This window comes from Anomalospiza imberbis, chromosome 5 (assembly GCF_031753505.1).
Source record: "Anomalospiza imberbis isolate Cuckoo-Finch-1a 21T00152 chromosome 5, ASM3175350v1, whole genome shotgun sequence".
In the NCBI taxonomy this organism is placed as follows: domain Eukaryota; kingdom Metazoa; phylum Chordata; class Aves; order Passeriformes; family Viduidae; genus Anomalospiza; species Anomalospiza imberbis.
Window position 1 is genome coordinate 62,993,226 of NC_089685.1, and position 13,842 is coordinate 63,007,067.

Sequence of the window (13,842 nt, forward strand, 5' to 3'; positions counted from 1 at the left end):
AATTTCAAGTTATGATCAATACCTTATCTCTTCCTTCCTTATGAAGTTATAAGAAACATTAAATACAATTAACTTTGAAAGTGCAAGAAATTTTTCTTCTAAGCTGAACCCACACAGTTCTGGTACCATAGACTAGTCTAATTAGCAAGAATTCCTTAAAAATACATGGTCAGTAGATCAGTTTTAGCATTAAATACCTAATTTTCTTTCAAGTTTATAGAGTTCCTTCTCACTAGAGGCCACATAGAAAAATGAAAAAATTATAAGCCTTCAGCATAATCCCTAACATAACATCCCAACAAAATGAGCATTCAGAATACAAATTATGTGCTGTATTAGGAATTGCCACTGCCTGACTCCAGGAAATACTTTCTTTTCCTCTTTCTATGCAAACCTGTTTGCCTACAAATTCCAATACATCACTTCCTTAACAGAAGGCAGGAAAGTGCCACCCAGTAGATACAGGACAATTTGTAAATCATTACGGTACTAACCCCACCCAATTAGTAAATTAAGTCTTGCTGGTTAACAGGAAGTTATGATCTGTCACCTGTTGAGGTTTGTTTGGCCTGTTGGTGGTTTTGGGGGGCACTTTGGTTTTTTATCTAGTTTTTGTCTTTTGTCGTTGAAGCCAACTGTATGGATAATTTAAAAGCTCGGGGAAATTTTCAGCAGACTTATCAAATGGAAAGGAGAGAACTGTATGTTTTATAGCTTTCCACTACAAAATTTTAACATGCTTCATTTCTATGTATTTTTGAATCACCTCACACTATTTCTTGGCTATTTCTCCACTATCATCAGTGATCTTTCCGTTCTTAAACTAAACTGGGATTGTCTGTCTAATCTAATTCAATAAAATCTTCATAGCAGATAACATCTCAGTCATTAGCATAATTACACAAAAAAACTAAAAAAACTGAGCAAAAATAAGTCACCTGTATGCCAGGAAGTGTAAAACTTCATTTGTTCTTTTTGTTACTATTTACCAGCTATTTCTACACTGACTGATCTCAGAAATATCTCAGTACCATTATTTTTACAGCTTGATACAGATTTGACTAAACTAAAATCAAGGTATTGATGAGCAAGTTGAGTAGTTGTATCATTTAGCTTTTACAATCAGGTGGAGGTTTGATAAAATTATTTTGTTGCAGTGGTTGCTACAGAGAGAAAGATCACAGGCCAAATCATACTTGCTCCTCTTTCACTCCAAACCGTGAGAAATCTCTGCCAAATATGTGATTCAAAACAGTTTACTATTGCTCCCATTCTATTTCTCTCTCTCTTAAGTCTGTTATGAACACTGCTATTGAAATTCTAGCTTGTAATTTTAAAGCCTGTGTGGGCAGTCTGATAATGCAGTGTTCCAACATACAGGCAAAACTGATTTCTAGATCATTATCACTTCCGATATCACATAAAGAATTTTCCAAGCTGTTATCCTCCCACCTCATACTTCTCCTCAAATGAAGCATCATGCTTCATGCTGTGTTAGAAGCAGTAGCAAATTCAGTCTCTAGGAGATGATAAAAGCAAATAGCTGTCCAAGGAAAACAGTGGGTTTTTTCACTCTCAGGCTTAAAATCAAGACAGAAAATTCATTTTAGAAAAATATTTGTTCTTCTAGACTATTCCAGCTTCACAAACATACTCCTAAGTTCCAACCAATATCAACAGTACATGGTTGAGTCAAATATAAGACAATAAATAGGAACCAAAGAAATCATTAGCACCAAAATGAGTAGATACCTAAAGCAGTTACCTTACCTTGCCTGCATCCAGCCTTTAGGCCAAAGTGGTTTCACTTCTGTTTCCATAAAGGTTTTGAGGTAATCTTCAGCAGACTGACTTCTATTTGGCTCTAGCTCATAACATCCCAGCTTGATCTTGACAAGATTACACAAAAGAGACCTGCAAAAAGAAACAAAAATATATTGAAAGACACAGTCCTTGCAAAAGCTCAGCAGAAAAAGGTTAAGAAATTGAAGCTGTCTACTGATAGTTGTAGGAAGTGCTCACTTCCAACTGTGTTTTTTGGAAGTTTATACTGCACAAAGTATTGCTACTACAAACTGGTATGCTCTACCATTGTCACTTCTCCATTTCCAACAGACTCTATTGCTCTTATTTTCATCCTTCTATCATTTTATAATTTGTTTTACATTTTCTTTGTGGTCTTCTCATAGTTAGAACATCTCCTCTCACTTTGCTCACAGTGACCTCTGATTTGTCTGAAAGGAACTGAAATCCATTCTACACTGAGTACTTCGACAGAGGATTCTTTCTGACAGGGATTTTGTCTTTTGTTCTTAAAAACATAAAAGCACACACAGTTAATTAACATCATCCTTTCAGAGCCTCTTGAACGAAAAAAGCAACAGATTTAAGTATCTCTCCCCTCCAGGTCAGTCCAAGCTACACTGATTGTACATATTTCATGAAGCTTTCTTCCCTGTTGTCTTCACATACTTAATAGACTCATTGAGAGAAGTCCACCAGTCCCTTCTAGTAATACATACATACACACACACACACTTGTACTAAAATTATCTTAGATCTTGCATGGGAAATTACTAATTTAGAAAGATGTGCTTGCTTAAAAGTCTAGATTATTTAAATAATAGTCATCTCAGTTTTCAGAAAAATCTGTTCTAGGAAATCAAACTCTACCATCTGATCATTTCAGATAAGAACCTGTGCTACTCTTGAGTGATAAAGAACTTGTGTTCAGAGGGAACAGAAGGAATTAAGATTATTGCATTATTCTACTTGTTGGATTGCGAGGCTTGCCAAATCATTATCACCAATTTTGATGGTCTGTCCTCCTATGGCAGAAATCTGTAGTGCTCGTTGGTGTTTTGTAACGTATTCCTAGAAAGGTGGGAAGCAGTTATAACTCTGCTTACACACCTGTTCTTTACCTAGAGGCTCAAAGTCCTGGAGCCAGAAAATTCATGTATTTGGATAAAGCAGAAAATCAAGCAGTGAAACTTGAAAGGGCTGGACACAGGACGATTTTCCTTTTGAGTTAAAGATGAAGATATTTCACCATTACAGAACTCCAGTTTGCCTATTTAACACCAACAGTCTTCAAAACTTCTCCAAGGTGTAATTCTGGGAAAAATTATTTATTCAACTCTATCATGTAATAACATCCTCTTGGAGATCCCTTTATAAAGTCAGTGAAAATTCTTGGTGGAAAACAGTTTTGTCTTACCTCACTGTGTCATCCCAGTGAAACTTCTTTCTGGGTCCAACAACCCTCTTTCCAGGTTTCTCATCATCGTCTTCCTCTGATCCATTTTTCTCTCGTTCATCTTCCGCTTGCAACCTACAGTTGGAACAATTATTTTCTTTAGAACTATAGTACACAGACAAAATATTTCATTGAAAATGGAGTGTTGTTCTAGGTGTTAGGGGAAAAAAGTAACCCACAGAGGACCCATTTAAGATTTTTGCTACAATTCCTTATAGGATAAAGAGTTTTATCTCCCTCTCCCCACTGCTTCATTTTTCTCAGACAAGTGAAAAGGACACACTGTATAGATGCTTTCACTGATGCCCCTACGAGCTTCAAGCAATGCCTCTACTGGGAAGTGTCAGGATACTTATCAAACTGTTAATACCTCTCCAAGTCTAAAATTATTTAACTATGATCGAAACAATTACAATGAACAAGGACAAAGTATATCAATAATCTCAACACACCATCCTCCTCCATTAATCCACCATTTTAGGAATCAACGAGTAATCCTTCAGATTATTTTTTTATCAAGACCTATCTCACTCAGGTAATGGAATTCCTCTCTGATGTCAGACAATAACACTTACACAAAATTAAGTATTTTGTACAATTAAAAAAAGACACCCTTAATCTGGAGCTGAGCGATTTTCTGAGCTAAGAAAGTAAACAACATGGATACAAACTTCCAGCTGGGCTCTAAATAGGCTTGCACAGCCTCCAGAATAACCTACTTGGCATTCTTGGCTTGATTGCGGGCCTGACAGTCCTCTTGATACTTGCATAACTGTTCAGGCATGACGTTACTGACAGCCAGTTTCAGCTTCTGCAATGGCTCTCTCAAGCGGTCATCCTGTGAAAAGAGGAGTACCAAAGTAATCCTATTAGATGTAAAATAAAGAGCATTTCAGAGAGTCTCATGAAAATTTCTGGATCACTCCCAAGGTAACATTCCCAGTCCTATTTATGGACTGCAACAGACATATTTCTACATGGCACTTGAATCCTGCTACGTGCAACAACATTATATAAATGCAAGTAAGTCTTGAGATCAGAAACAACAAAAGATAGTCACAAATAAATGTGTCATGAACATCCCAAAATATTATGGCTCGATCTCTTTAAATAACGCTTTTAAATTAAAATAGGGAAGGGAAAAAAACTTAAGGGGGGAAAAAGTGAAATAAACGGACCAATCAATATCTCACCATTTGCAAATAAATAGCCTATTAATCAGATCTCCAAAAACTGTGGTATAAAAACATCCTAGGTAATGAATAAAATATGAGTATGTATTATATTATCCAAGTAGTCACTTGGATAATATCAGATCTCCAAAAACTGTGGTATAAAAACATCCTAGGTAATGAATAAAATATGAGTATGTATTATATTATCCAAGTAGTCGATTATTATTACATGCAATTTATGTACCTGAAAGGTAAGAACTATACATTTAGAATATAAATAACAATATTAAGAATTTCAAACATTAAGGTAATATACTATACACTTCGCTACATGTTTTAAATTCACTTTCTACATCTTCTGGCTTTACATTATTAATTTTAATTGCTTATTGAAAAGAACTAGAATATTCTTTTATGTTTATCTGCTTAGAAATAGCATTTGAATCTGTTTGCCTTATTAGCAAGCACCAAGATCTCTGCATTCATCTCCAGATCCTCTGCAAGATTTAGTCCTGGATTTTATATAAAGAATCTGGTCAGGGTACTTCAGATCACAGATAACTTTTCTATTCAACAGGAAAACAATTTTCAAAAGAAAAGTAACTGAAAATGGCATATGAAGTATTTGTAAGACCTAGCCACAAAAGGAAATTTGAGCAAATAATACAGGCTGGGTCATCTATTATCCACGTAGCCTTCCTTTTTTCTTGACACAAAAGTGAAAACAAAAGTACGTATTTTTAGCTTATCATAACCATTATTACTGTGGCTTTCTAATTCTGCTGCTTTGATATGTACCCTGTGACTACAGTAATACTTAGTGATGACAGCAGAAACATTCCTTAATAGCCTGTATCCAGCATTCAAGATGAAAGCACTTCATTCTCAAATAAAGACTGTGAAATACTTAAAATATTTCTTCCTAACGTAGCGACAATATCACTTATATAGAAAGAAGCTTTTAAACTTATCTAGCTACTGATCCAAAACATTTTTCTTGATTTGAGGCTGTGTGGCTACTGCTCTACTCTGCTGCAATCAGTCCTCCTTGCTGTCACATAATTGACTCCTGCTGGAGCTCCTCTCCCCATCATTACCTGGACATTGAGGTGTAACTTCTTCAGGCGCTTTATCAGCGTGTCCTTATTGCACGGCACGAAAGCCTCCAGGTGCGAGTACACTCCGTTGCGGATGGCAGGATTCACCTCCTGTAACTGCAGCTCAATACTGGCAAACAAACAAACAGGAGACGCTCAGAGACACACTCCAAGGTAAAGACGACATCTGAACAAAAACCTAAGGAAGCTTTAGAAATATAGCATATTCTAGCTATGCATACCAAAAATAGCAGCTTGGGATGTTTTCAGATAAGCTTTTTTATAAAAGGAAGAAGTCCTAATCAATGGCAAGAAACCATTCATGTATGTACTTGTCCAGTAATGTTGAACACTCATTCAAATTTAGTTTACACCCATCACTGTGAATCAAAATTGATACACTTTGACTGTTATAGTCCTCTAGAGATTACTTTTATTTCTTAGAATATGAACATAGAACTTTCTATATTAAACCCTTAACTGAAGATTACAAAGAAAAAATCTTGTGTTTGCCCTCATGAAAGCTGAAGATCCTTTGAGTAACAAAAGTGGGGAGACGGGAGTAAATAAAAGCAATTTTGTTGAATTTTACACATGAAGTCAAGGACCAGGGTACTACAAAACATTTTACACTGGATAAAGACAGACAGGCACGACAGGAATTGTATGCACATATAAATCTCTTTAGCTAATAACTAGCTTAGACTGATCTACCTTCATTGACTTTTAAGGGATTTGTTGGAACAACCTCAATAATACTTCCTCTTCTGTACTTTTCCTTTCACCCCCTTTCCAAAAAGGGAAGGTTCTACAGATAAGCACTTACTCCAGAAGAATATTATTCATGTCTTGTGTGAAAAACTTCTTCCTGCCTTCTTCATCAAACATCTTGGCAGCCTGGAAATACAATTTTAAAAAAGCATTCAAGTCCACAGAGTATTTTGAACCAACAGTCTTTGTATCTTTACTTTTACAGCCATATCATATTCTTATTTCCCAGAAAACATTACTTGGAAAAGAATAAAGAAAACCAGGCTATTCTCAGCTGCTCAGAAAAAAACCGAGGATTGTTACTGTTATACTCAAATATACACACCTTGCTCTAGGGCAGACAATCATTCTGTTTAGGATCTGCCTGGATCACTGATGTTAACACATTCATCTTTTGAATAACCATTAAGAAAATGGTAGGTGCTTTATCACCATCACCACCACCAACATTCCACTATCTCTGTTTTAAAAAGAGAAGCATTGTTTGACAGGTCAAGAAGGCAAGAGCATTAACTAACACATTTCTACTCCATCTTTTTCTACCTGTTATGTGCTTGATCCAGTTACATCTTTCCAGCTTAGAGCTCTCTCAAACTTTCATTGCAATTTCTACACTGGGATTATATATGCTGGAGGAATAACTCATCCCTCTTTTCTGCTGCTGTCCAGCATTCTTGCCATCTTTAGACTGTATCTTTAGTATTTTTGGTTTTTTTTATCAGAAGTTTTTACTATCTCCCAGCAATTCCCAAGCAGAATACCTTTATCTTTGTTCTTATCACCTAGATCCCGGGTTTTTTTTCCCCACAAGGAATGAGAGCTTATAGGACAAAGCCAATTCCCTGTACCATTCTACAAAAATCAGTAAGAACCTTCCTCTTGTGTTCATCTACTCTACAGAAATTCACAAGTCAAGAAAAAAGAGCCCTTAAAAAACCCATAGAATGGTGACTTGCAATAACATAGCTAAAAACTACAAATAAGTCCAAGTGTTAACATAATTCATTTATTACTATTAAATACTTACTGTTCTTGCTCTTTGTAACTGACCCATTTAGATTTGAAAGAAAGCTATTTTCTAAAAATTGTGAACTCTACCTCTCTTCCTGTGTGATCTGCACAGGAAAAGAGTGATACTGTCAAAGCTGTAAGGCAGCCCATTGTCTGAATGCTTTATTGCTTCAGTCATGAACACTGATACTGGAGTTTAAAGTTCCTGCAAGGACTGCATTCCACTCATTGTTTTCTACCATAAATACAGCTGCTGAGGGGATGGTACTATCTGTTTAAGAACACTGAAGCATTTGTCCTGCTAAAAAAATTGGAACAGTTATAGATGTTTGCAAGTGATAGGGTATCAAAAAGACAAGTCAGAAAGTCTTAAATCCAGTACCTTTATGCCTAATTAACACAAGGATTAGAGTCATAATCTGGTTTACATAAAGCAGAAAAAAAAAGCTTTAACATTTTGGTCCCAGGTAGACCTTGAAAGGCAATTCCAGCATTATATTATTATGCTGGACAGCATTGCTGGCTTTTAAAGAGAGCAACACTGGCAGATTCAAAAACTTCATCACTATTACTAACTATGGTTGGGTTTTATTTCCAGAGTGATTATCTTGACAGTGACCTTCAAAATAGAGAAAACCCCCTTTTATTTACTTTTGTTCTTGTATACAATATTGCCTTTTGTCATGGAAGTACAGAATAACGCACTCAGGGAACTAGAACACATCAATCTATCAAAGGAAGTCAGGAAGTTTTTATTGCCTTTAGTCAGTGGCTTTCTAATCTTACTATTTTTTAAATCTTGATATATTACACTACCTCCATAGAGCATAGGCCTCTTCCTACAGCTTTACAAACTTTACTTTGTGCTAAAGAGATCTAAAGCTGTGAGAGTCTGGTAAACATTTGACAAGATTTTTTCAATTTTAGTGCTTTTTAGAAGATGTCTGATTGCAATTTACAGGAGATATGGAAGCTGCAATCTTTAAGTCAACATACTGTTTAGTTGTTCCCCAAGCATAAACTTCCTCTGCTTAGCCAGGAAGCTTTCAGAAGACACTGTCAAAAATTGAAGAGTTCCCAGCTGGTCTAGAGGAAGGTATCCCTGCCCACAGCAGGGGGATTGGAGATGATGATCTTAAAGGGCCCTTCCAACCCAAAGCACTTTAAGATTCTAGGAGGAGTTATGTTTTCCAAGAGCCACTGAATTAAAGCTGCCTCCCAACTGGTTTGGGATTGTTATACAGAGAAGCAGCGTCAAAAAACTTGGGGTAGGTCACTAACGCTTCCTGAAGTTTGGCCTAATCAATTTCTGCACTTTTGCTAGAAGATTATTGTTGATTCATAGCAAAATTAACCTGCATACTGAAAGGCAGACAGAAGCTCCTTCACTTCAGTAAATATTAATTCCTTGGCTGTATTTAGCTTGGTATGTTTAAAAATAAATAAGAAAATTAGAAGACACTTCTATACAGGTAAGAGCAAAGCAAGCTCTGCAACTGTTTAAATTATTTTCTTTTTGTCCAAAAAAGGAAGTAAGTTTTGAAAAAAGCACTTAACTATGAGTAAAGAAAAGCTGCACTTTATACTAAATAAGGAAAAGCTGCACTTTATTCTAAGTAAGGAAAAGCTTTAATACCATAATCTGAACAAGCAACAAATTTATTCTCAACTTAGGATAACATCCATAATGGAAACAAGGAGTATGTAATACCTTAATAGCTCTGATCCCTTTCAATAACTTACTGGAATATTCATAACTTGTTAATTTAACATCTTTCATCCCATTTTTGAGGAGCTCAGATTCCATTCTAACCTTCCAGAAGAACAAGTTCAGTTTTGTGGTTGGTTTGTTTTTTGTAGTTGGGTGGTGGTTTCTGGTTTTGGTGGCTTTTTTCACTTGGGTTTTCTGGTGGTTTTTTTTTTTTTTTAAACTGGCAACTTAAAGCCAAAAAACCAATACATGGATTTTTAAGCTGCAGTCATATTTCAGGTAACCTCCTCCAAAGTAAGAAAACACCCATTCCATTTAATAATTCAAGTTAAAATAACACTGGTATTTCCATTATGGAAAAAAACCCATAAATAAATGAACATTACAAGTTATTGTACACAGAAGATTTAGAAAACCATGTTTCCACTGTGAAACAAACACAGCTAAAAGAATTGACCTGCATCATCTCTGCCCGTTTTCATCTGAGTATAAACACAGCCTTTAAGATTGCCATTAACATCAATTCTTCATTTCTAACGTTTCAGCCAGCAATTCAAGGATGACACACAAGGTCCTAATTGTTCTTCCTTGTTCTCTCAGGTTCTTGAATGCAATCCACTACCAGTGAATTCATACTTACTGTTCGAAGGTCTCCAATGCGCTTTTCAAGTAGCACAGGCAGACCTTCTGGGAGGGCAGGCACCTGCTTGGGTGTCATGACCTGAGAGGTGTAGGTTGCCTGAGTGACATTTCCATTCTCTCCTGACAGCTCAGACACTGGGCTGCCATCAGAAGTGCCATCAAGCAACTTGTCAAAGTCAATGTCTCCCAGCATCTCCAGGGCACTTTCAGTTTCTTGCAGGAGCTCAGGTTCATTTGTGCTACCAAAAATGGAGAGGACAGGATCATTGATCCTAAGATTCAAGTCAGAGATATCATTTCCTGCACTGAGAGAGGAGGAAGGAATTTTACTAGGGGTAGAGGTTGCAACAGTCACTGGAGGTTTTGGACTAGGCTCCTTTTTCCTCATGGCTTCCTTCTCTTTTTGAAATTTACGGATCATGGCAGCCAGAGAAAGCGAATCTTTATACAATTTCTTTTTCTTCTTCTCAGACTTGTGTGAATTTAAGGCCATTACTCTGTAGAGGAAAGAAATCTTTCATTAGCATGTGACATTTGAGGCCTTAGTAACCTTTAACAACATAACTCAAAGTTTAGTACAATTAAAATTTATCAGAGGGAAGAAGCAAGTACTTCCTGCTTCCATCTTCAGACCATTTTATCAATTACCATAAACCTTAGGCAGTCATGTGGTTACATGTTCTCCAACTGATTTGTTACGTTTTATACACATTAAGGCAAAGGTTATTTCATTTTGACTTCTCAATTTAATTATGGAGAAGTTGGCACAAGTGTTAAAACTCATGGCAGATTTACAATACTAAAATACTTAAATTTGCCTCTCAAGACTGCTTAATGGTGGCAGGTTGCCTGCACAGCATATAAGTTAAAATTACTTTCATTGTTAAAAAATTTTAAATGCAGGCTCAAAATCTGTATTTTACTTAAACTGAGAATTTTCCACCAATTTGCCACCTTGACGAAAAATGAGGTCAATAAATTTTCAATATTCAATGTGAATATTCACAGTAAGACAGCCTCCATCCACTGAACCACAGTTTCCTAGTAGCCACCTAATCTAGTTCCACCATCTTAATCTTTCTATGCTAGCCTCAGAATTCAGCACAAAGTCAGTAAGAAATATGTAGAAGAATAATTAAACTGTATTTACAGCTTTACAAATGAGAAACAAAGAGATGGGAAGAAAATTATTTTTCATTAGAAGAGGCAAATCCTAGTGCTAGCTTAGATGTTGAGTAGGACAATGATGATTTATGCTATTCATAATACTCAAAATTTATTTTCTGTGATTTGTCTTTCTTTATTATTCCTTGTTCAAAGTTTCAGAGGACAAAAATTTAGCCTGTAGGACTAAGTCATATAAAAACCCCATACAAATTCTGAAATAAAATCTATAAGCTATTAATTACAGTATAAAAGCACAATATTCAAAAGAGCTGTAATGATCTTGCTATTGCACACAGTCTCAAAGCCAAACCTCAAATATAATTCAAGGGTTCTTACCAAAAAAAGAAACCTACCCCAGCTGTTTAGGAACTTTCATTTTCCGAGGCTTCTTCTCCTTTTCTGTCCCTTCGTCTTTTCGCTTGCGTTTCTTCATTCCACGATCTTCACTTTCTTTCAACTTTGCTATCTAGAAAAGAGGTCAAATAAAGGACAATGATTCTTCCACCCTAAAAGACTTCTACAGCAAGAAACATTCAGTTTTCTTTATACTTTCCAATTCAGAGCCAGGAAAAACACCTCAATGTGTGTAAAGGCAAATGGTATGATGGACTCCTAGCAGTAACTGAAGTTACTGACAAGTGTTAATCATGAATCATTTTTAAACAGTGAGGAAATTTAGAGTTTTCAGTAAGAGAAATACTCCAAGTTACATGCACACTGCTGCCCAGCCAGTATGGCCAATGGCTACCTTGGAAGATGGAATTCCCACACCTTCTTGTATTACCAAAGTTTCATTGCAGACTATGAAGCTGCCCACTATGAAACATCTTTGCTGGTCAATACAGACCACCTGCCTCCGCTCCCCTGCCGATGCTTAGATTATCTGAGGGTGCAGGGCAGGGAAACACAACGCCTTCAGATTGCGCAAGCATTAGCCAGCAACAGGTAAAATTCTGGTGTAATTATCAACATTGTTTTAGTCACAAATCAAAACTATCATACAGGCTGCTAGAAAGAACGTTATCTGCATCCCAGTGAGAGTCAGTACAAGAACCTTAAAATTAAGAGTTATAGAGCAGGAAAGGACACCAGGAAGAACTAAGTTCTCAGAAATGGAATGCAACTTGTGAATGTCATATTACAATTATGTTTGCATTGACTATAACTTGTCAAAGTTTATAGAACAGCATGCTGTTGGGAAAGATTGTGTATGTTATTTTAATATAGCTATTCTTATAAACTGAGTTTATTTTCACTGGTATTTTGATTTAAAATATAGTTTAATGGTTAAATATAGTTAAATTTGGTTTAAAATGCTCACTGTTAGGAACAATTTCAAACCACGAAAACTTTGTGCAAAATCATTAAGAGCAGTATTGATGAGTTTAAGGTCTCATCTTGTATAATAAAATTCTTACAGAATTACAAAATCATCTGTCAGTTCAAGATGGGTGGACACAACTTGTCAGGCTGCCTAAACAGATGCTTAGTCTTACAAGACTGGACAGCCTGCAGACATTCCGAGTTAGGTACTGAATGCTAGTACATGAGCCACATAACAGAAAATGCAATAAAAGAATACCATGCACCATTCTGCTTTTGGACTCTTCATCTGAGCCATTCTAAGCATATAAAATATTTCAAATGTCCACCTAGCTTCTATTTCTGCATAAAAGCCTTAATTAAAATCACTCACTTTAGGTGGCCTATGCTTTTTGTCTTCTGCAAAGTCTTCATCCTCTGATTCAGATGCCTGGCGAAACTGCAGTGTACCAGTGTTGATATAAAACCCTCCATATTTGGTCGTCAGGGATGCAGGAACCAATTCATCATACTGGGTAGGAAAAAGAAGATGAACTTACCAGCATTTCTTAATAAACTAAACATGTATTTCATTCACCAGTCCCTATACATAAAAATATATATACCAATTCACAGCACAGATTGCTAGAATAGAAACAGGATAGCAATTCTGTAGAAAATTAACTGTCTGACACACAGAACATTAATATCACAGAGTATCCTTGCAACAAAATGCTCTTCTTTTAACAAAAAGGCAGCATCACAGCATTAAAACCTACTGCTTTCTCAAGGCAACTCACCACAGTGCCCTGCTCGTTTTAAAAAGTTCTCTGAAATTTTCTTTTGATAAAAATGCTATCCCAGACATAACAAACTTAACCACAGTGTCTGTAGCCTTATTTCCAATTTTAGATGTTTAATACAACATTGCCTCAAACAAATATCACAATGCCAGGACTTTATTCATTTGAAGGCAAACATTCTCACTTTGTTCAGACAATTTTAAAACCACAAGACATTTCAAACTATCAATAGTTTATTTTGAAAAGTACTTAGTATTTATGAAGAAATTTCCAAGTTAGCATTATAAAGCGGAATCTCAAAAATATTGAAACCAAAGATATAGAAAAAGTGGTGAATAATCATTATAGAGGATGACAATTGTATTATAACCTGCAACCAACAACCTCCATGCCATGTAAAATATACTGAAGATAAAAATGGTTTAAGAACTGAAAAGTCTAGGCTACCAAAGACTTTTAACCAGGAAGAAGAGTTATCCAGGAAAGTAAAACAGTAAATATGTACTTCAACAAGGAAGCTGGAAAAAGAGCCTGAACTGGAGGCCTACCCAGGGATTTAATCTGAATCAGTAGTTAGAAACGTCCCTGACTCATCATCTTTTATCTTCCTGGAACAGAGAACTTCACAAGCAGTACAGAAAGACAAAATGGGAAAAGTGGTGACAGCATTTATAAAGTACCCTAAGATGATTTGAAAAGCTAGCATAAGAAAATGAGAGAATCTATTAACTGAACAAAATGAAAGTGAAGTGGCTTAATAGTGGACTTGTCATTCATCTTAAAAGACCAGGAGGACCATGCAAAATAAAATAAAGAGTGGAGGTTGTATAAGAATTTCAGAGAAAACTCATGCTTTTTCAACAGCTCTCAGAACCAGCTTCATTAGGTGCAAAGAAAATAAAAG

General features: G+C 36.0%; 1 protein-coding gene across 2 annotated transcripts in view; it reads right to left on the reverse strand.

The window, feature by feature from the left end:
• Positions 1-13,842, reverse strand: part of UBN2 (ubinuclein 2) — a 44,657-nt gene that overhangs the window by 12,848 nt on the left and 17,967 nt on the right. For both annotated transcript variants that reach the window (XM_068191471.1, XM_068191472.1), the window contains exons 4-11: positions 12,530-12,667; positions 11,187-11,299; positions 9,665-10,163; positions 6,358-6,428; positions 5,532-5,661; positions 3,979-4,097; positions 3,221-3,334; positions 1,771-1,914 (exon numbers count right to left, since the gene is read on the reverse strand). In XM_068191471.1, coding sequence (XP_068047572.1) covers positions 1,771-1,914; positions 3,221-3,334; positions 3,979-4,097; positions 5,532-5,661; positions 6,358-6,428; positions 9,665-10,163; positions 11,187-11,299; positions 12,530-12,667 — 1,328 coding nt within the window. The remainder of the gene's footprint in view (positions 1-1,770; positions 1,915-3,220; positions 3,335-3,978; positions 4,098-5,531; positions 5,662-6,357; positions 6,429-9,664; positions 10,164-11,186; positions 11,300-12,529; positions 12,668-13,842) is intronic.